The sequence below is a fragment of the Malus domestica genome, chromosome 15 (assembly GCF_042453785.1).
Source record: "Malus domestica chromosome 15, GDT2T_hap1".
NCBI classification, from domain to species: domain Eukaryota; kingdom Viridiplantae; phylum Streptophyta; class Magnoliopsida; order Rosales; family Rosaceae; genus Malus; species Malus domestica.
The window spans coordinates 9458588-9481877 of NC_091675.1; the positions used below are offsets into that span (position 1 = coordinate 9458588).

Consider the following 23290-nt stretch of genomic DNA (forward strand, 5'->3'; position numbering starts at 1 on the left):
AAGCTACATTCAGTATCGGCCCAATAAAAGTTAATACAATACCAATAATTTAACCGATGTTTATCTTTTTAATGTACGTTAGCCCCACTCAACTGTAATTTTTTTTTTTTATGCCTATGCCAGCCCAACAACTAAGGCCATCTCCAACCGAAGGGTCCAGAGGGCCAGAGGGCCGAAAATAGCCCTAAAACCGTCTCCAACCGAGGGCTAGGCCAGAGGGCTCTGGAATCTGGGAGGGCCCCACGGGATCGGAGAGGGCTGGAGGGCTGGCTGCTTTCGGCCAGCCAGCCAGCCCCAGGCTGGCTTATTTTTTTTTTATTGTTTTCTATTGCTGTCGGTTAAAACCGACAACATTAAACAGGTTTTATTTTTTTTTTAATAGTTCTACTATTAGTGTCGGTTATAACCGACACTAATAGTTTGAATGTTTTTTAATACAACGGCTACTAGCCGTTGTATTATTAGGCCTTTTTTTTTCCCTTTTTTTTTCCTTTTCATATTAATCAAATTTTGTTTCATATTTTGTTTCAATTCTATTTTACAAAATTTGTTTCAATTTTTTTTTAAATTCTATTTTTTTCCTATAACTTCTATTTTACAAAAGTTGATTCATATTTTATTTCCTATAACTTCTATTTCACAAAATTTGTTTCATAATTTTTTTCAATTCTATTTTTTTCCTAGGCCATTTATACAACATTAAATTAAATTAAGTAACATGAAACAACATTAAACAATATGAAATAACATTAAATAACATTAACCAACATAAAAAAACATTTAACAACATGAAACTTAAACAACATTTTTAAAAACATTTAATAACATTAAATAACATTAACCAACATATAAATTATGTTTGGCCCTATGACCCTTTGGCCCTCGGTTGGAGACGGTTTTTTGTGACAAGGCTAAAACGAGCCCTCTGGCCCTCTGGCCCTCGGTTGGAGACGGAGGCAAATATGGCCCTGTACTGTTCATTAAAATATTAATATCTTGGAGAATCTTGGAGGGCCAGAGGGCTAAAACGAGCCCTCTGACCAGCCATCGGTTGGAGATGGCCTAACTACGAACTTGAATTGGCATGCTTACTTGTTCACGATCTCAAGTGTTTTCCCATATCTTTGTAAATGTTACTTGCGTATTTATGTTGTATTCTTAAACATTGTTTGAACTTGGTCCCTTCACGCGCTACTTAATCGTGAACTTCATGAGAGACCTAACAATAACACTAAAATGTAAATATTTTCATATTTACTAACATTCAAATGTAAATATTTTGCATAATTAACTATGTGTTATATATTACAAAATATGGAGTGCAAGAATTTATTAAGATCTTTTTTAATAGGAATTTCTTAAGTTCATAAAAATTATCACTCGTAATATTCATCTAATTGATAATTCACTTTTAAATTTATTAAACAAAAATCTATGTTATGACTTCACTTATTAGAAAAATTTTCACTATATTCTAAATATTTGACAACTATATTATAATACATGAGTTTATTTTCAACTGAACAAATTGGAATTGGATTCCATTCAGATCTATTTTGTGAGGATCCTAGGGATCTCCATATTTTAGCAGTTCATCGTAATCATGCGATCAGAAATCATTTGATTTTTTATTTAAAATTAAATACAAATAGTATCTGATGAAAATTAGCCGCACGATGTACAATGAACGGCTAGGATGTTGGGATCCCTAAAATCCCCACAAAGTGGATCCGAAGAGAATCCTTTTCCCAAAAGAATTTGTATAATGTCATAAAAATAGAAGAGAGAGAGAGAGAGAGAGAGAGAGAGAATTATATTTAGGGCAGATTAAACATTTAATCAATTGGTTATACTAGAAGAGTGCATGAGATGATTGTGAGAACCATAAACTTTTGCCATTTACACATCTGGAGAGCGTGTTTCACAGACCCCCTCCTGAGTCTGGTGGTCAATAGCCCACAGAGTGCTCAACGAAAATGACCACATAATCCCTGCTACATGTAACCCAAACAAACGTATGTTCGCCAATGGTCATGATACCACTCTCCCCTCGCCCTCTCCTATAAATTCAGGCCTCTGCCAAGCCATTTCATGCAGATGCAGTGAATGATAATTCGAGCTTAAGAGTAAATTGAGGCAGGCATCAAGCTCAGAGAGTTTAAGAAGTGAGAACCATTTCTCTTCTCTCTTTTTTTTATTTAGAAATGTTTGCTCTATTTGATGTAGAAAATTAATTATGAGTTTTCTTTCTTAATTACCTTTCCTAATACGATGTATGTCTAGATCTGAACCGTATCCATCATATCTATCTACATTAGTTATTGAATTCATTCTCTTTCCTAAAAGTTAAATTTTTTTTACATGTTTTTAGGATACCAAATCCTACTGGTTTTAATTCAACAGGTGGTTGGTAAGCTAAACTCTTGTTGTGAATATAGTATAAAGCGCTTCGATACTAGAGAGTAAATTCACACAAATCTTATTTGTTTTAGTTTAATTCTAGGCTTCTAGCTTCTCTTAAAAAAAAAAAAAAAACTATTGTAGGCTTCTAGCTAGCTTGCAATGCAGATGTTATGGTATATTGTTTGGTGGATGTGATCATTTTACATGCATTTTTTGGTTGTCGGTGATTTGATTTTGAATTCTTTTTTGGTGTGGATGACATTATTTACTAACCTTTCACTTATTTTGACATTTAGGAACCAAATCAGAGCTACTGTATTGACGACATGGCTGCTATTTCACAAAGAGATGTGATTTACTCCATTCTACAATATCTTGATTTCAACAATTTTGGACAAACAGCTCGAACGTGAGTTTCTTTCCCATATTAATTTTCTCTCAAGACAAATGCCAAGAACAACTATTGTCTATGCGCGCGAGATGATTGTTAGCCATTTACGTACTTGAGATCCCTAGTATAAATCTCACACATAATAATGGCTAGCAACCATCAACGCTTGCGTAGATGTTTGTCACCATTTATGTCTTGGGGTTGAGATTCTTTTACTGGTCTTTCCTTTTTATTTATGATCATAATAACTACATTATTCTTTATGCATGTAGACTTGAGGGGGAATCCGGCTTGTTCTTCAGCTTGCCATATTTTGAAGAATGTTTCATTCATGGAGAGTTTGACGAGGCAGAAGAGTACTTCAACGGCTTCACCACAGTGCATGACAACATCTATTCAACGAAGGTCATTTTTGAGCTTCGTTGGCACAAGTTTTTGGAGGCACTGGACGAGTAATTAACTAAAACCCTATATTTAAAGGAATTAACGAAATATTAGTTCTTTTTAGCAATGTTAATTATATTTACTTATAACTTTGTACACATGCAGGAATAACTATGAGGAAGCAAATGAACTTCTCCATGAAGAACTCACAACCTTCCTACCGTACAATCAAAACCTGATTGCACAGGCGACCGAGATTATGAACTTACACGACGTTAGGTAAGGAAAACGACGACTTTTGTTATTTTGTATAATCTTAATCGAGCATTTAATGAGAGATATTAGTTTCACAATGTAAAATTTTGTTTTATTAGAGAGTGATATTTTGAGATGGTACAAATATATATATTTTTTTTAAATGAACAATTTCGATCGTTGTGATTGCACACACACTAAAGTAGTTACTGCTTTATATGACTGATTTTTTTTATTTTTCATATATCGCGCTTTGCTTCCTGCATGTAGAATCTACCTACGACTTCAGGGCTATGGAGACCTCATAGAAGCAAGAACTGCGGCGATGATAGATATAAGGAGATGTTTGGAGGCGAATCCACTGCTGGTTGGGAAAATTCGATATCGAATTCCCAACCACTACAGTAGCGGCGGCCTTGCCAATCTAGCACTCCCTCCCCCACCCGCAATTCTGCTAATTCGACGAGCATCTATAGCAGCGTTACAACCTCCAACAACTCCGTTGCTTGTACAAGTCCATTTCAGGCTTATTCCAGGCTTCGGATATTGGGTCGTAATTATATGTAATTAGGAGGCTGCAGGACATTGTTTGATGTGATGGTGTTTTGCTAATTAGTGTACATTGAACATAAATGTATCTTCTATCAATTAATTCAATTTATAGAAATGGGAGCGATTATTTATTAATTTGAATCGGTTGTGCAATACAGTATTGGGCTAAGCTAGAGGATTAAGAGTATGAGTTTGTTAAGAGTTTACATAGTCTATGCAAAATGTCCAAAATAAAAAGATATGAATACAGCACGTTAAATTTTACTCTTGACAATTGAGAATAACAGTAAAATTATTTGTCAAGAAGGCAGAATAACGTCATAAACCGCGTGAATAATAACTCCAACTTTTATATTATTTCTCTATTTAACCTTTAGTGCGAAGCTGGTGAAATTTGGAAATTTGGAAATTTTGAAAATTAAAACTTCTATTTTTTTTGTATTATTTGGTTTATGTGTCTATAAACGATTGAGAGAAAATTAAAATGTATGTGTTCATTTAAATAAAAAGTTAAAGATTTTTTTTATTAAAAAGTGAAAAGAAACTTAGAAAATTGAAAGCACATCTTGGTTGTAGCGATGAGAAGAGTAAACTGAAGTAGAAAGCAACACAGAATTCCTCTTAGAGAGATTTTTCAGTGTAATCGGTATATCAGGTGATACATTATGTGTCATTATACAAATAGTAAGATAGGTGTGCTAAAAAGTTAATAACTTAAAAAATAAAATTTTCAACCAATCATATTAAAACACGTGATATAACACTTGTGTTCGTACCACAACTAAAAATTTATCTTCCTCCGGAACCTCGGCATGGCAAACAAGCGTGTACGTTTCTTTCAGCCACCTCTCCAGTCGCACCAACCGCGACCCACCACTTTGGACAGTAGCCTGGATAAAGCTGACATCTGTACTGTACTTATATAAGCCCGTGGTCCTATCAATGTCGCTATCATACTCTCTTCCCACCTAGTTGTTCGAGACTATTGTATAAGTTGAGGAACTTATTATTTCGTACAAATTCGCTATGCTTTATTATTAAAATTTAATCACATAAAGTGGTTGTTATTAGCTCTGTAGAGATATTTTTTATTATTATAAATGAAAGGTTTTAAGTTAAGACTTAGATAGGTAACAAGTTTGACACCAACTTATTATGATATTATGTAGCTTAATTCAAATTTCTTGAGTGATGCGAGAGGGACAACATTTTGTATACCATATGATGTGGTAGTTAATAGTTGAACTTCTTCTTTAAATCATTAAAAAAAAAAAGTTCAATCATTAACTGCATATCATGCAATCTACAAAAAATAGTCTAACCATCAAGCCTATGAGGATTGATCTCCAAATCCGATTGGAATTTACAGGTGGTGGGGTGATAAGCTGGTTTTTTTGTTTAGTCAATTTTATTTTTATTTTTTAATTATTACTTGGCAAATTTACTAAAATATTCATGTCACGTCAACAATTTAATGATTTATGTAACCGAGTTAATATTATAGGATAAATTGAGGGCTAAATAGCCAAAATGGTCTCTGAGATTTGCATAACTCATCACTTTGGTCCCTAACATTTCAAATCGATAAAAATGGTCCCTGAGATTGTCCACCATCCATCAATTTGTCCTTCCGTTAAAAACTTTGTTTAAGTGTCCCGGAGCTCTTGATCAGAAGTTTGGGCAATTTTCAAAGCTTCGTAACTCAATCGTTTCTTAACCAAATTCGACCCATAATATATCAAAATGAAGATAGGAAAGTGTAGAATAAGATTATACCTATTTGGAAGCCCAATGGCTGCCGAAGATGGCCGGAAAATAGCCTCAAAGTTGACTGGTCAGAGGAAAAACTGGAAAACTCGCCGGAAACTAGGTAAACTTTAAACGTTCATAACTTCTTCAATACTCAAGAAAATCTAGTGATTCAAAAATGAAAATCATACTTCTCAACGAGACGAAGAGAATGGTATCTTTTTAGATGGCTAACTAGCGGTGGTTTGGCCAGAAAATGGCTCGAAAGTGGCTAACTCGAGACCAGGACAGCCACTTTCGAGCCGTTTTCCGGCCAAACCACGGTGATTTAGCCACCTAAAAAGGTACCATTCTCTTCTTCGGATTGATAAGTATGATTTTAGTTTTTGAATCACTTGATTTCGTTGAGTATTGAAGAAGTTATGAACGTTTAAAGTTTACCCAGTTTCCAGTGAGTTTTCCAGTTTTCCTTCGGACCAGTCAACTTTGAGGCTATTTTCCAGCTATCTCCGGCAACCACTGGGCTTTCAAATGGGATAATCTTATTCTACACTTTCCTATCTTCATTTTGATATATTATGGGTCAAATTTGGTTAAGAAACAATTGAGTTACGAAGCTTTGAAAATTGCCCAAACTTCAGTCCACGAGCTCCTAGACACTTAACGGAGTTTTTCACGGAATGACCAAAATGATGGATGGTGGATAATCTTAAGGACCACTTTTATTGATTTGAAATGTTAGAGACCAAAGTGATGAGTTATACAAATCTCATAGACCATTTTGGCTATTTAGCCTAAATTGAGACACACGAAAATGAGCAAGTAAGGGATAAAGTGAGATTTTGTATAAAGTGCAAGTATCATAGTTAAAAATAAGTCTTTCTTGATTATAATGCTACGTCAAAAAAATGGTGTTCACAATTATTTCATTTCATTTTGTCGTTCATATATTATATAATATTGGTTGAAAAATAGAGAAGTGATAAATACACAATATTTTTCTTTTACACACTCATGTTTAATCTTATCTAATATTTTCGTTTGATTTATTTAATTTGAAAGTTAAAAATAAAGAGGTGTGTAAGAGATAAAAATGATATGTGAAAATCAGTTGTGTGGCTATGCTATAACTTTATTAATTAATTAACACATGACTATTTGTCAAATATTTTTGAAGTTTAAAAGTTATTTTTGACAAAGTTCAAGTTATGCCATTATTTTTTTTAATTAATAAGCAGAGAATCCACTGCTACAACATATTCCAATACAGTCATATAAGAAAACATTTAAAACAAAAATAGATAAAGTTCTATCCTTAGTATGTGTATTTGGAATGTTAAGTCCAACGCTTGTGATGGCATCAGCTAAGAATTTATATCCCTAAAAATATGCTTTCATAAGAAATATATTAAAAAGAATCCGCTAGCCAATAAATAAGAAATTTTCCTTAAGAAAGTTGCTATTTTATGTAGAAATTATGAGTGTTCTTTCGTAATTAGTTTTCCAAATATAACGCATGTCTAGATCTACACCGTATTCATTATATTTAATTATATAAGATATCGAATTCATACTCTTTCCTAAAAACTGGATTTTTTTTATTTTTGTAGAGGATTTACCGAATCCTATTGATTTTAATTCAAGGGGTTGTTGGTGAGTCGAACTTTTGCTGTGAATGTGGTATAAAACCTTTTGCCACTAGAGCATAAGCTTTCACTACTCCTATTTGTTTGATTTTAATTATAGGCATCTAGCTAGCTCGCATGTAGATATTATGGTACATTTTAGTGGATGATATTGTACGTGTTTTGCTTGTGGATGATATGATTTATTTTTTTTTTTGTTGATGATATTATCTTTCATTTAAGATCTACTTAAACAGTGTGTAAACTGTTATTCTCCTGGTGTTATTCTTTTGATGATATTATCTTTTTAGTGAATGATATTATTGTATATGTTTGGTTGTGGATGATATGATATTTTTTTTTAGATGATATTATCTTTCATTTAAGATCTACCTAAATAGTGTGTAAACTGTTATTTTTCTGGTGTTATATCCTGATTTTTTACTCCTTTTGACACTTAGGAACCAAAGCATAACTACTATATGTTATGGTCAAGGTATTGTAGAATGGAGTAAATAATATAGTAGCTACAATATGGCTGCTATTTCACAAGGACATGCGATTTACTCCATTCTACAATACTTTGACCTCAACAGTTGTGGAAAAACAGCTCGCGTGTGAGTTTTATTTTGGGAATTTTATCGAAAAGTTCCTGGTACTGTTCACTTTAAAGAAAAATCATATTTTTACAAAAAGTTAATCCTAATACTATTCACTTTACCCTTTATTTTGTCCTTATAGTTAAAACTCCAAGTTTTCAAATCATTTTCATTAGTTTTCCTTTTTAATTTTTAATTTAATTTCACATAAAGCCAAATGCAACATACAATAATCATCATAGTTTATCAATTTTTGTGAGATTACAATCATTGGTTAACAAAAAGTAACGCTTTTTTTAACCGCATTAATTATTTATATGAGTAGCCTGGAGCGAGAATCTGGTTCAGCTTGCCGTATTTGGAAGAATATTTCATTCGTGGAGATTTCTATAATGCAGAAGAATACTTGAAGGGCTTCACCACAGTGCTTGACAACATCTACTCAACGAACGTCATTTTTGAGCTATGTTGGGGATCAAGATCCCCTCATAAGCGGATGGAGAGGATCCTCTTGACCAGGCCCATCAGGTTATTCAATTTTTATCTAACGATTATAATTATTATAACTTTTAAAAGGACCCCATGTTTGTAGCCGTTGGATAAAAATTGAACAGCCCGATGGGCTTGGTTAGGAGGATCCTTTCCATCTGCTCATGAGAGGATTCTGATCCCTATGTTGGCACGACTTTCTGGAGGCAGGCACTGGAAGAGTAATTAACTAAAACATTTACATTTGGTGAAATTAATGAATTATTAGTCCTTTTTTAGAAATATTAATTTGACAAGCACCTCTAGCACCTCCGCTGCGCAGACAAGTTGTATTTCAGGCTTTTTGAACATTGGTTCATAGTCATGCGTAATCAGTAGGTACGACGTTGTTTCTCACTATCCCACTCTCTTGGTGTAGATAATATCGTTTGTTCAAAAAAATAATAATAAATGAGTTAGTCGTTTCCCACTTCCCAAATGAAAGCATGAGTTATTTGTTGTGGAAGAACTATTTTCACTTCCTACCGAATGGCAAGGTAGGAAAGAAACCTATATACAAATCTCTCGATGTCACTCAGTAATAGGGTTTAGCTTCAAATCTTGTGGATGACGAGTTCTTAACTAATTTATGCGATACCTCTCTTTGAAAAGGAACGGTTGGGGCAATGTTGTAGTGAGCCATATTAGAGGTTCAGTGTTATGTGTTAGTGTTACATGTCAAATTTAACTGACGACAATTCAGAGCAACCGTAAAAATTATCATAGGTGAATAATAACACTTTTATTTGTTAATTTTCTATTTAACCCCTTGCCAGAAGATGGAGTGATTTGGAAAGCTCAAAATTTTTTGAAAGAGTTTAAAATTTTAAGGGCATTTAATCAGAATTTTAAATGAATTCATGAAAGTTCAAGAATATTCAATTACAATTTTAAAAGAATTTATTAAAGAGTTTAAAAAATGAGCTGATATCTGTACTGTACTTATATAAGCCCGTGTTTCTATCAGTGTCGTTATCATACTCTCTTCCCACCTACTTGTTCGAGACTATTGTATAAGTTAACCAACTTATTATTTCGTTCAAATTCACTATGCTTTATTATTAAACTTTAATCACATAAAGTGGTTGTTATTAGAACTACAATCTAGAGATATTTTTATTATAAATGAAAGATTTTAAGTTAGATTCAGATAGGTGATAAGTTTGAAACCAAATTATTATGATATTCTGTAGCTTAATTCAAATCTCTTAGGTGATGCGAGAGGGATAATATTTTGTAGACCACATGATGTGGCAGTTAATAGTTGAACTTCTTCTTTAAATCATTAAAAACAAAAAAAATCGTTCAATCATCAACCGTCATATCATACAGTCTACAAAAAATGGTCTAACCATCAAGCCTATGAGGATTGATCTCCAAATCCGATTGGAATTTACAGGTGGTGGGGGCAATCAAATTTATTTTTATTTTTTAATTATTAATTAGCAAATTTACTAAAATATTCATGTCACGTCAACAATTTAATGGTTTATGTAACCGAGTTAACATCATAGGATAAATTGAGACACACAAAAATGAGCAAGGGATAAAGTGAGATTTTGTATAAGGTGCAAGTATCATAGTTAAAAATAAGTCTTTCTTGATTATAATGCTACGTCAAAAAATGGTGTTAACAATTATTTCATTTCATTTTGTCGTTCATATATTATATAATATTGGTTAAAAAATAGAGAAGTGATAAATACACAATATTTTTCTTTTACACACTCATGTTTAATCTTATCTATTATTTTATTTAATTTGAATGTCAGAAATAAAGAGGTGTGTAAGAAATAAAAATAATGTGTGAAAATCAATTGTGTGGCTATGTTATAACTTTATTAATTAACACATGACTCTTCGTCAAATATTTTTGAAGTTTAAAAGTTATTTTTGACAAAGTTCAAGTTATGCCATTATTTTTGTAATTAAGTAGAGAATCCACGGCTACAACATGTTCCAATACAGTCATATAAGAAAACATTTCAAACAACAACAGATAAAGTTCTATCCTTAGTATGCGTATTTGGAATGTAAGTCCAACGCTTGTGATGGCATCAGCTAAGAATTTATATCCCTAAAAATATGCTTTCATAAGAAATATATTAAAAAGAATCCGCTAGCCAATAAATAAGAAATTTTCCTTAAGAAAGTTGCTATTTTATGTAGAAATTATGAGTGTTCTTTCGTAATTAGTTTTCCAAATATAATGCATGTCTAGATCTACACCGTATTCATTGTATTTAATTATATAAGATATCGAATTCATACTCTTTCCTAAAAACTGGATTTTTTTTATTTTTGTAGAGGATTTACCGAATCCTATTGGTTTTAATTAAAAGGGTTGTTGGTGAGTCGGACTTTTGCTGTGAATGTGGTATAAAACCTTTTGCCACTAGAGCATAAGCTTTCACTACTCCTATTTGTTTGTTTGTTTTTTTTTTTTGGAAGCCACTACTCCTATTTGTTTGATTTTAATTATAGGCATCTAGCTAGCTCGCATGTAGATATTATAGTACATTTTAGTGGATGATATTATTGTACGTGTTGGTTGTGGATGATATGATTTTTTTTTTTTTTTAGATGATATTATCTTTCATTTAAGATCTACTTAAACAGTGTGTAAACTGTTATTCTCGTGTTATTCTTCTGATGATATTATCTTTTTAATGGATGATATTATTGTACATGTTTGGTTGTGGATGATATGATTAATTTTTTTAGATGATATTATCTTTCAGTTAAGATCTACCTAAATAGTGTGTAAACTGTTATTTTTCTGGTGTTATATCCTAATTTTTGACTCCTTTTGACGTTTAGGAACCAAAGCATAAATACTATATGTTATGGTCAAGGTATTGTAGAATGGAGTAAATGATATAGTAGCTACAATATGGCTGCTATTTCACAAGAACATGCAATTTACTCCATTCTACAATACTTTGACCTCAACATTTATGGAAAAACAGCTCGCGTGTGAGTTTTATTTTGGGAACTTTAACGAAAAACTCTTGGTACTGTTCATTTTAACGAAAAACCACATTTTACAATAAAAAGTTAATCCTGGTACTATTCACTTTACCCTTTATTTTGTCCTTATCGTTAAAACTCCAAGTTTTAAGTCTTTTTCATTAGTTTTCCTTTTTATTTTTTAATTTAATTTCACATAAAGCCAAATGCAACATACAATAATCATCATAGTTTATCAATTTTTGTGAGATTACAATCATTGGTTAACAAAAAGTAATGATTTTTTTAACTGCATTAATTATTTATATGAGTAGCCTGAAGCGAGAATCTGGTTCAGCTTGCCGTATTTGGAAGAATGTTTCATTCGTGGAGAATACATGAAGGGCTTCACCACAGTGCTTGACAACATCTACTCGACGAACGTCATTTTTGAGCTATGTTGGCACGACTTCTGGAGGCAGGCACTGGAAGAGTAATTAACTAAAACATTTACATGTGGTGAAATTAATGAATTATTAGTCCCTTTTTAGAAATATTAATTGACATGCACCTCTAGCACCTCCGCTGCGTAGACAAGTTGCATTTCAGGCTTTTTGAATATTGGTTCATAGTCATGCGTAATCAGTAGGTATGACGTTGTTTCTTACTATCTCACTCTCTTAATGTAGATAATATCGTTTGTTCAAGAAAAAAAAATGAGTTAGTCGTTTCCCACTTCCCAAATGAAAGTATGAGTTATTTGTTGTGGAAGAACTATTTTCACTCCCTACCGAATGGCAAGGTAGGAAAGAAACCTATATACAAATCTCTCGATGTCACTCAGTAATAGGGTTTAGCTTCAAATCTTGTGAATGACAAGTTCTTAACTAATTTATGCGACAACTCTCTTTGAAAAAGAACGGTTGGGGCAATGTTGTAGTGAGCCATATTAGAGGTTCAACATTATGTGTTAGTGTTACATGTCAAATTTAATTGACGACAATTAAGAGCAACCGTAAAAATTGTCAAGATGTGAATAATAACACATTTATTTGTTAATTTTCTATTAAACATTTTGCCTGAAGATGAAGTGATGTGGAAATCTTAAAAGATTTTAAAAAGTTTAAAATTTTAAGGGTATTCAGTCAAAATTTTAAATAAATTCATGTAAGTTCAAGAATATTCAATTAGAATTTTAAAAAAATTTATTAAAGTACCCTAAAAATCTAAGTGTGAATTCACTCTAAATTCAGTCTCTATAAAAGTATATTAAAACACTGTCAAACTCCTTAGATTTATTCGATAACTCTTTTAAAATTCATTAAAATCGCAACTAAATAACCCTCCAAAATGGAAGATCATTAATATAATAAGGATAATATTAATTAAACAATAATTTAAAAAACTAAAAATTAAAGTCCCCTTGTTTTCTGCTCCTTTTTCCCTACTTTTCTGGCATTCGCTCTGCAAGCACTTTTTTTCCATAACTCACCTATATTTATTTGTGTCCTTTGAATTGAAAAACTTATCAAGGGCAGGGACATAAATAAACAGGGTTTGAGAAGGAGAAAAACCGTGGGCGAATATCGTTTCAATATGAAAAATACTTTGGCTCTTTATATCTAAGGATCATTTCTTTCCCTTTCTCAAAAAGGATCATTTCTTCCTAACCAATTATGGTGTTTTCGCTACGTCATTTCAGTTATCTGTCAATTTGTGATTAGTTGGCAAGGATGAATCACTTCCTATCTGTAAAGGGTAGGGATAGGCAAAATACCCATGGGTATGGGTAATCGCGGTTACCCGCCCATTTAAAGTTGATGGTTATGGTTATGGGTAACCGTTTAAACAAATAAACGGTTATGGGTACAACCGTTTATCCATGAAATTTAAATGGGTGGTTATGTGTATTATCCGCGGTTATAACGGGTATCCATCGGTTATGGGTAATATTCATGGTTATAACGGGTATCCATTTACCCATTTAATTTAATATATGTAAAATTAAAAACCCTCAGAGTTACAACTCTGTCACTCTCTTTCTCCGCCTCTTGACTTTGTCACTCTCTCTCTCCGTCGCTCTCTCTCTCTCTGTCTCTCTCTCCGTCCGTCACTCTCTCTCTCTGTCTCTCTCTCCGTCGCTCTCTCTTTGCACCTCTCTCTCTTTGTCTCTCTCTCTGTCGCTCTCTCTTTGCACCTCTCTCTCCGTCGCTCGCTCTCTCCCTCTGGGCCTCTCTCTCTGCGCCTCTCGACTTCGACTCGACCACACCTCGGCGACCTCGCTCAGACAACCTCACCACCCTCCTCGACCTCACCTCAAACAACCTCCTCACCTCAGAATCCGGGACATTTGGTAAATTTTGGAATTAATTTAGGGTTTGAGATTTAGGGTTTGTGAAATTTAAATTAGGGTTTGTGAAATCTAGTCTTGATTAGGCATTGTTCTTGATTTTATTAAAAATTTGCGTTGTTCTTGATTTTATTAAAAATTTGCATTGTTCTTGATTTTGGAAATGTACTTGTGTGTTTGGTTCTCCAGTTTGTATCTTTGTTATGTATTACTGAATTTAGTAGAGTAATTATGTGCTCACATATCTTTATTTAACTCTTATTACTCTACAGGCTTTTAAATTTTGCCTAGGACTATTTGGTATTGTTTTGTTTGAATGAAATGTAGCAGTAAGTCGGGGGTTCCAACTTCCTCAGTCCCGATTGTATGTAATGGGGTAGCTCTAAGCTTACCAACACCGTAACTGCCAAACCCAACCGCCACCGTCGGTTGGCTTCTGCTCAACCAACACCGTAAACCATCAGTTAGGCTTACCAGTTTTGTCCGTTTTCTCGTTGGAGCAACGAGATTCTCACACATCTACAACTACAATGGTGGGTGCTTGGTCTGAGGCAGTGGAGGTCGGAGGGTGTCAATATGAACTTGGCTACATTTCAGCCGTATCATTTTTGTCATTAGGAGAAATGATGATAACCAAAGACATACTCCGATCCAAACTAAAAATAAGAAATCAAAGAGCGCAATCCATTATTAGTATCAATCTACATGCAGGGGGGGCACGGGAACCCGATGATTGTTCGTGAATGCATATTTACTTGAGTTGAACATTACAATGAATTCGATGAAAATCAAATTGCTGAATGTCTCAAAGGATACTACATCTTTTAAGCATCTACCTTTGCTGCCGCAGATGCATAACTTACGCTGCTGTCCCTCGTGGTTTTGCACTGACTTGACTGCTCGTATCGGAGAAAATTGATCTTTATCTTTGTTGAGCAATTCCTCAGCATCTGAATACATTGAGAAATATAGTCCAAGAAGTTATGAGCAATGATCAATGAAGAAACATTTTGTAGCCCAGGTAAACTAAGCTCAATTCTTGAAAAAAATGGAATCTCCCTAACATTTTCCCTCTCAACATGATTTTGGTGACTTCAGTATGTCAATATCGAATAGGTAAGTGCTACACATAACAGGGATATCTTTAGGTTGCTTTCGTTACAGTATTGTACAATTTGATTACCGAGTTCCTAGCATACCTTTTATTTGTCTCCAGACAAAATGGTATAAAGGTCAATGAAACATGAACGACAACGGTACTTCTTAATGATAGGCATAGCTTTTCAAGCTGAAAACAGCAATATAATCCTAAAACAGGTCCCTGTTTCATTTGGGGTGCCATATTCTTGTATTGGTTAATGTCCTTTTGAGAAATTTGAGGGAATCTATTTGAACTTGTTCCTCTTCAGAAATTAGAGGGAATAGTTGAGGTACTTACATGCAGAAAAACACTAATTGGGTGGCGCCCGCAAATGGTGTTATCAAACTCCGAAAGATACTGTTTGAACGCATCTGGATTTCCAGTTTCTATTATTTCCATTCCCATCCTGTCCAAAGCCTCAATAGATTTGTGTATGGCCCCGTGTTTCTTGTCATAGTGCATGTAATTGAACCTGAGAGAGAATAACAAGATTAGGCACGGTAAACAAGTGACAGTCTGGCTTCAATTATATGTACACAAAGCATGGCAAGAGAAGAGAATTAGCAAAACAATCAAATATCATGTAACAAAACTAAGGATACCATAACATAGCATCCATGAAGAAACATTTAAATTGAAACCAAGCACTTCTTTATTTTCCTTAGAACAAAGACAAAACAAAATATAAGCTCTAAAAGTCTCCCTAACTGTCCTACTGTAACAAAAAGTTGTGTTTGTGAATGCAAGTTTGCATGCTCGCGCACCGCTCTGTGTGTGTGTGTGTTTGTGTGTGTGTGTGAGAGAGAGAGAGAGAGAGAGAGAGGTGCATAATGCATATTGCAGAAGATGCATGTCTGCATACATGAGTGTAGATATGCACTGACATCTTGGACAAAAGTAGCAGTCCATTTAGCTAACAATGCCAATACTCGTTCGTATATAGAACTTTGAGTGGAACATACCGAGACCCCCAATGACAAAAATCTGATGACACAGAGAAGAAGTTTTGTGGATCATCCACATATTTTGCAAGGAACTGTCCATACATGGCTTCACTTTCAGCTTTAAGAGCACCAACCAATATGGGCACAACTTTAACTTGGTGCCTGCATCAGTATCGTCAAAAAGTCAGCCACGCCAAAGAGGATTATAAAATAGAACTGTGCTACATGAGAACAACAAATAAAACTATAGCGAATAAACATACCCCTCAAACACTTTAGCAAGATAAGGCAAGTGCATTTCCATGCTATGTTCAGCCTCATCAACGCGAATATCCATCAGTTCAAATTTTCCAGAAGCTTTAAGCTCCTCAATCACTGATAAGTGAAAACAAACTGAATTTTAGAAAACCATCACAAAAGCTAACAGGAAAGTAGTAAATTCCTGTAAATGAAACATGTGATATTTTCATTGTTATGTTATTAATAGGTAGGTATTGGTTAAAATGGGAAACAGAGAAATCAGCACAAACAATAGACATGATCCCTACATTTTGCGATCAGGTCATGCTGCTGCATTCACTGCTAAAGGTGTAAACAAGAATCACAGTACCTTCCAAATCAATAGGTAGGTCCCCAATGGGGGTCTTGTAAACCGTGGCCGTAGAAAGAGCACACTTTGGAGTGTAATGGTGGTGAGATGGACCGAGCAGGAACACCCGCTTACTGAAAAGGCAAGTTGGTCAGTAATCTCACAATTCGCAGACAGCTCATTTCCCATACCAATCAAGCTTTACAGGTTCGATCATGAGCCAACGCACAATTATCTGAACATAACCAGCTCATATTTTTTACACTACATGATCAAAACAGTATTAGAGAGAACTAATTAAAGACAACCCGAGAAGAACACAACTTACATGTTTGTTGGGTCAATGTTGCCAAATGCATAGGCAGCGGCACGACCCGAATAAGAATACCCTGCATGCCTGTAATCCCAGAGCCACCCACAGAAAATAAATTCAACCACAATAAACGTAAATAAATAAGTCTAAGTTTTCAACTAATTAGTGCTTAAACAAACAAAAAGGCAGGAACAGCAAAAATATGAACTTACGGAGCAATGACACCTCGAACATCAGGAGATTTATTGAGCCCAGATGCTCTCAGCCATCCTTCAATCTCTTCTGATAACTTCTTAGCTGAAAAATCAAAACTTTTAGATTAAAAACTGATTTTTTTTCACACAAATTGATCGGATGAGTTAATTTTCTCAAAAGCTCCAAATCTGGTGACTTTTTAGTTTTACTGCCGACCCAAATCACTAATTCCGCTTCTTGTATTCAAGGAGGCCAAAAAAATCAATCAGAGGGGCGTTATTTTCTTGGGAACCAAACAGAAAGTGGGGGGGGGAGAGAGAGAGAGAGAGAGAGAGAGAGAGAGATAGAGACTGACGATTGTCGGTGTACCAAGAACCGGCGTGCGATGCTCTTCGGACTTTCTCCATGGATAGAATTTGAGAGAACAAACGAAACCCTAATCAGGTGCAACGAATGAAGGTAAAACTGAGAGAGTCTGAGAGTGAGAGAGACGGACAGAAATCAGAATCTGAGATGATGCTTCTACAAGTTACCTTTCTTATGGGAGGAGACAGCTTTTGGGACTTGGACTTTGTAGTGGGTGGGGTGACGTGTACTTCCGTGACGTTCCGTCTTACTTCCGTCTTCGTAGCACTTGCAAGTTTCTTATTAAATCGAAAGAATTTGTTTCAAAGTATTTTTAAATTAAATAAAAGTAATTTTTGTAAAATGTTTATGAAATCAATTGTAGTTAAAATACAAGCGAATTTTTTTAAAAAGGTGTTTAATAGTACTTTGGGAACTTAAAAATATTCTCCAAAAATTCTTTCAATCATTTTAACAGCACTTTTAAACAACTCTTAAATTATTCTCGTATGTTAAAGTTCTAGTCATACTCTCTGTAGTTTAAATTAATACGTTGGAAATAATAGTTTACATTAATTTAATGTAAACTATTGCTCAAACCAGAATTTCAAAACGTAACACGTTCTACGCCATATTATATTACCATGTTATTCTAATCGTTCCTAGAATTTGGAGTAAAACTTTTAAGCGACTAAATTGTTACACGATTAAGCACGTTATAAGAGAGATATATACAATTCACAAGAGGCTTAATCAAATTAGGGCCAAAAATTTCAAATTTATAAATCTATATTTCTTATCACGTGATTGTGTAGGCTGAGGTACGATGCCGGCTACCAAAATACACCTGAAGTTGTTTTCCCGTTGATAATTCCTCAAGTAGACTGATACTAAGCGTGGGTTTTCTAGTATGCACATGAGCTTACCATACACCGGAATCCTTGGCCACACATCAAGCACGTTCCTCTGCTGCATGTCATAGACCGAAGCATAGTAAAAATCTCCGTATCTCTTGTAAAGGTAAAGGAATAAAATCTTTCACTGCTATTTTATAACAATCACAAAAGCTTACAAAGTTTACAAGACTTGCAACTTACAAACGACATGACGACAAACAACAACAAATCTGGCCGAGCAGGCTGAGTGAGTAACAAGCAAAATTATGCTACCAACTTCCCACTTTGCTTATTCTTTGAACCAACAAATCCAATCAATCATATACCCTATACCCCAATCTGTGGAAAATTACTCTAATGACTCTTAGAACAAACGAAACCAATGAGATCGGTGACTTTGTGACCCAATCACCCTCACTCGAATTCAAAAACAACACAAACCTTCTGTTTGCTCCCGTAGCAAACAAGCAGATGAACGAACAGTCCACTGACAGAAAAGAAAAAAGACCTGCAATCACCAAAAGAAAAGAAACTAGAGAGATTATGTTTCATTCAATCCAGTCGTACTCATATGATTTTGCACTGACCATGAAGATTTGAAGAATTATAAAATTATAATAAAAAAACAATCACTTAATGATTGGTAAACTAAGAGCCCTTTTGATAGCCATTTCGTTATTAGTTTTTAGTTTTCACTTTTCTTTCTTGAGATGAGGAAAGTATATGGAAAAATGGAGAGATGTAAAAGGGTAGTGAGAGAAAGGGGAAGACATAAGATGAATGAACAAAACAATATCTTGAAAGCTAAAACTTAAAAGCTTTTTGGTTTTAAGTTTCCGTTTGCATATTTCGCTATACACGTCTTTCCTATGTATTCCAATCTCTCTCTAACACAAAAATGAAAACTAAAACTAATAACGTCAAACATGCCCTAAAGTACTTGACAAGATAGACCACAATGACTGCATTTAAGTTTTATGAGTCAGGTTAAAAACATGTTTTTGGTTAAAGAATGGCTTTTCAACATATTTTGCACTCTCTAAAATCCATATCAATCCATCAGAATTCAGCTATTCAAACTGTAATCAAATCAATATTCTAGGTGTAACAAAGACAATTTTGACATGCTTTAATTCGAAAGGACAAGTTACCTGTGCAACCACGCAATCTGCAAAAGTTGAACTAAGGCAACCTGAGGCATTTGTGCAAAGCCTCGAAAGGATACCAACTATCCACAAAAATTTCAAGCATGCTCCAAGATAGAATGAAGTTTTGGAACTTGCCGACGCAACAATGGCTCAAGCCGGAAAGAGGGAACGCCAAATTGCCACCTTTTAGCATCATACATTTCATTCCATGCCTGAATTATCTCATCAATTTTGAACCCTAAACCTGCATTTGAATGAAAATTGATCATATGTCTCAAATTCGAACAGCTCTAAATTCTAAAAGCCGTAAAAAATTTGCATTAACATGTGATACTTACCTTCCAGTGCAGTTTCATTGGAACAGTGGTTCTTTATCATCACGGCAATATCTGTTGGAGAAGCTCCACAAAGTTCAAACTTTTCAACAGAAACTTCTAAACATTCCTCCCAAGTAGGTAGCCCTAGCTTATATTCCACAACAGAACGCTCATACAGCAAGGTTCCCCACAAGAGGTATATCTGTGACTTCATATTTGCCGCATGCTCTGCAGCTTCATCAGCAGATACCTCTTGAATTAGGCCATCCAAACCCAATTTCTGCAGTTGGGTGTTATATTTTTCTTCTTTGGACAGTCCATTTAGACGCCGCTCTTCCATCTCCTCCCACATCAGCATGCCCCTGTCCATGCTGTCCTCAGCCTTGTTATAAAGCTTAAGCACCTCTGAAGAAGGCTCTGTTTCTAGCTCATTCTTGCTTCCAATAGCATAGTACCAACAAAGCTTTGCTTGGTCAAACTGTTGTTGCCCCAGAGCAAGATAACCTTCATAAAAGTCGGGTTTTATTTTCACAGCCTCTTCATACCTACCCTCTGCCTTCTTATACTCTTTCTTTGCCCAGTCATAGCCAGCCTTGATCAGTTCAGTAATGGTTTCCCTTGAAGCATTTTCAGGAAAGGAAACTCGCTTCCTTGCCCTAGACATGTGGACATTTCCCCAATTAAACAATGCCAAAGCCGCCATTTCTTGGAACTTATCTGCAGCAATGTCAAAAAGTTCTTGAGCATCCTCAAGTGTTACAGTGTCCTCCATTGCCTCGGAGTATAGCTTCACACCAAGCTCATGAAGATCCAAATACGAATCAGAATCGAACCCAACATGGTTCTTGAACAATCGTGCAAACTGGATAACCCAGTCCTCAACAGAAGTAGACCTTTTTTCCACTATTCTATCGTTTTCAGTATCCCCATTCTCTACAACATTACTTGGTTTTTTGTCTTCCATACTCACCTCCCCATCACTCAATCCCTCGTAAATTGGTTCTTGATCAGGACTGACTTCTGATATGAATAATCTAAGTGAGCCCCGCATATCACAGGAAGATTCAACTATCCTCAACTCATCTGTGGTAGTGATTGTAACCAAATCACCCTCTTGATCTCTATACTTAACAAGAACACCCTTCAAGCCAGGAAATCGATCCTTAACTATCTCCCTCGCCAACCCCATGCTACAATTCGCTGGCAGTTGTGCCCACCTTATATCCTCTCCAAACACCAGCTTCACTGGCCTTGCAACTACTTTTTCTTCCTCCACATGTTTTGTAACCAGTTTCTCTTCCTCAGCGTGCTTCGTAACCACTTTATCTTCCTCAACAGTCTTTGTAACCACTTCTTTATCCTTATCAGCACTCACCTTCTCTTCCACAACGACCTTATCCTCCATCTTCTGCTCAACTTTCTTACCCTTCTTCTTCTTTAACTTCTCTTTCACCACCTTATGAAAACGAGCAGCAGCAGGCTTCTGTACATTAGCAATACCAATCTCTTTCTCATCATAAACAATACCCTTTTCATTCATCACCCTCTTCACGCTCGCCAAAATCTCCAACGCACTTAGATTATTCGGTTCCATACTCAGCACAGCATTAACATCTCTCAATGCCAAATCCAACCTATTCAAAGCCTCATAACAATATGCTCTTTTTAACAGCGCTTTACTGTACTTTGGCGATACCTCTAACGCTAAATTACATTCGTTGATAGCTCGAGGATATTCCCCAATACCCATTTGTATATAGCATGCCGCCATGCTGCTATGCAGATGAGCAACTTCAAAATGATTCTGTGGAAGGAGTTTGAGGGCCTTTTCATACTTCAACATCGCACCTTCATGATCGTGCTTCTGATAGAGCTTGTTACCTTCTTCTTTGAGTTCATAGGACATGTTGATGAAGATTGCAGTGTCTTCATCAAAGGCTTTCGAGTTTCGATCCGAGGACTTGCTGTGCTTACTGCCAGCATTCCCTGGCTTTTGAACCTCATGATCTTTCTTCTTCCCAATTGGCTTTCCCATTTGATATTCCTATAACAATTCACACACCCAAAAAACCAAGGAACATACAATAATCAATCAATTGTATCTGGTAAAACCCAATTCAAATTCATGCATGATGGTGACCAAAAACAACTGAATCAAATTAACAGACACAAAAATAAAATTACCCAAAAATTGAAGCTAAAGTAATTTGTACACACAACTTTTCAATCAAAATTCCAGAAATTAAACACCGAGACCCCAAATTTTAATTCCAGAAATTAACCACAAAAAATAGAGAAAAAAAATTATCACTAACCTGGTAGCTGTTCTAAGAGCTCCGAACCAGCAATTGGTGGATGCTAATCCAGATAGAAAGAAAAACCCAAATCAGAATTTGATTGAATTTTAATGACCGGGGTCTGGAATTGTTGGGAGAGAAACAGAGAGTGGATATCGGTGGCTGCAGAAGAAAATGCAAATGGAACGACGCATCATTTCCTCCTGCAAAGGGAATTTCTATCTCCCTAGGGTTTCCCGAATCAAAGTCCACGTTCCAAACTGGCAAGGTCAACCTTCCAAAGTGGCATGGTCATTCCCACCGTTCAGGAGCGCGCGTGTCATTAACCGCCGTATTTCGCTTGCCCCGCCACCACTTGTGTTTTTGGTTTTTTCCGCACCATATTTATGAAAAACATTTTGTTTGTATATGTTAAACGCTACTATCGAGTATCGAACTCGAAATTCATATCCCAAGCAACAAATAGAGAAACGATCCAATTTATTATTGCGTACACAACGTTAATAATTTTAGAAACAACCATTCTGGTGGTCAACGATCCAAGTACTCAAGTGATCGTTGTTTTAAACAACATCAAACTTCATTTACAGATCCAACAACATCAACCATTTTTACGTCATTTATGTATAAAGTCATTATTAAATCAGTAAATTTAAGCAAGAAAATCGTGGAAATCCACATTCTTCTTTTTACTCCTATAACAATTTTCTAATATTATTGGTTTGCAGCATTGTTTTGATGGACAGTGATACATGTTCAGTGGCATAGGCATGGATGAATCTTGACCATTGATGAATGCATAATCCACTACAGATCAATAGCGAGAAATCATTCACACGCACATGTGTTAGATCAATAGCGAGAAACCATTCACGCGCACATGTGCAACTAACTGTAACACGCGGTTATCCTTGTTTTCATAGCAGATAGCATCCTCATGATGATTGTGTGTTTGGTTGATTTGCTATTACAGATATTATGTGGGATGTGAAGTGCAGTGATGATTGAGATAAGCTGGCGCCTGGTGGGATGGTGCTGGCATACATGTCAGTGGGGATGCTCGAATAATGCAGGTAAAAACGGTGGCAATGTTGACCTACATGTATTGGCAGCTCACATGTAGGAGGGGTTCTTGTGTGCGGCAGCCGGTAGAGGGCATCAGACTAACCCGACCGGGAGCAAATACAGACCGTCCCGCTGTTTTTGTGAGCCTGCCGCATGGCTTATGAGGTCTCGACTGCCGGACGCAAGAATTTCTCCATATTTTCCAACACAAAGTTTGGTTTATGAATCACTTTAATTCCACGGGGTGTAATAATT

At 35.3% G+C, this 23290-nt stretch overlaps 3 protein-coding genes across 3 annotated transcripts; 1 reads left to right on the forward strand and 2 right to left on the reverse strand.

Moving 5' to 3' along the window:
• Positions 1-2729: 2729 nt before the first annotated feature.
• Positions 2730-4004, forward strand: LOC139191664 (protein TPR3-like). Its single transcript, XM_070812654.1, has 4 exons — positions 2730-2812; positions 3067-3246; positions 3344-3457; positions 3704-4004. The coding sequence occupies exons 1-4, from the start codon at positions 2730-2732 to the stop codon at positions 4002-4004; spliced, it is 678 nt and encodes a 225-aa protein (XP_070668755.1).
• Positions 4005-14448: 10444 nt separating this feature from the next.
• LOC103456228 (uncharacterized) lies at positions 14449-17570 on the reverse strand. Its single transcript, XM_017322590.3, has 8 exons — positions 17323-17570; positions 16985-17069; positions 16788-16856; positions 16481-16593; positions 16134-16245; positions 15889-16032; positions 15224-15398; positions 14449-14735 (listed from the first exon to the last, which is right to left on the reverse strand). The coding sequence occupies exons 1-8, from the start codon at positions 17372-17374 to the stop codon at positions 14610-14612; spliced, it is 876 nt and encodes a 291-aa protein (XP_017178079.2). The 5' UTR covers positions 17375-17570; the 3' UTR covers positions 14449-14609.
• A 763-nt stretch (positions 17571-18333) lies between these two features.
• On the reverse strand, positions 18334-22327 carry LOC103456229 (protein PHOX1-like). The gene is made up of 4 exons (XM_008395906.4): positions 21989-22327; positions 19695-21717; positions 19360-19600; positions 18334-18716 (listed from the first exon to the last, which is right to left on the reverse strand). The coding sequence occupies exons 2-3, from the start codon at positions 21706-21708 to the stop codon at positions 19452-19454; spliced, it is 2163 nt and encodes a 720-aa protein (XP_008394128.1). The 5' UTR covers positions 21709-21717; positions 21989-22327; the 3' UTR covers positions 18334-18716; positions 19360-19451.
• Between the last annotated feature and the right edge of the window lie 963 nt (positions 22328-23290).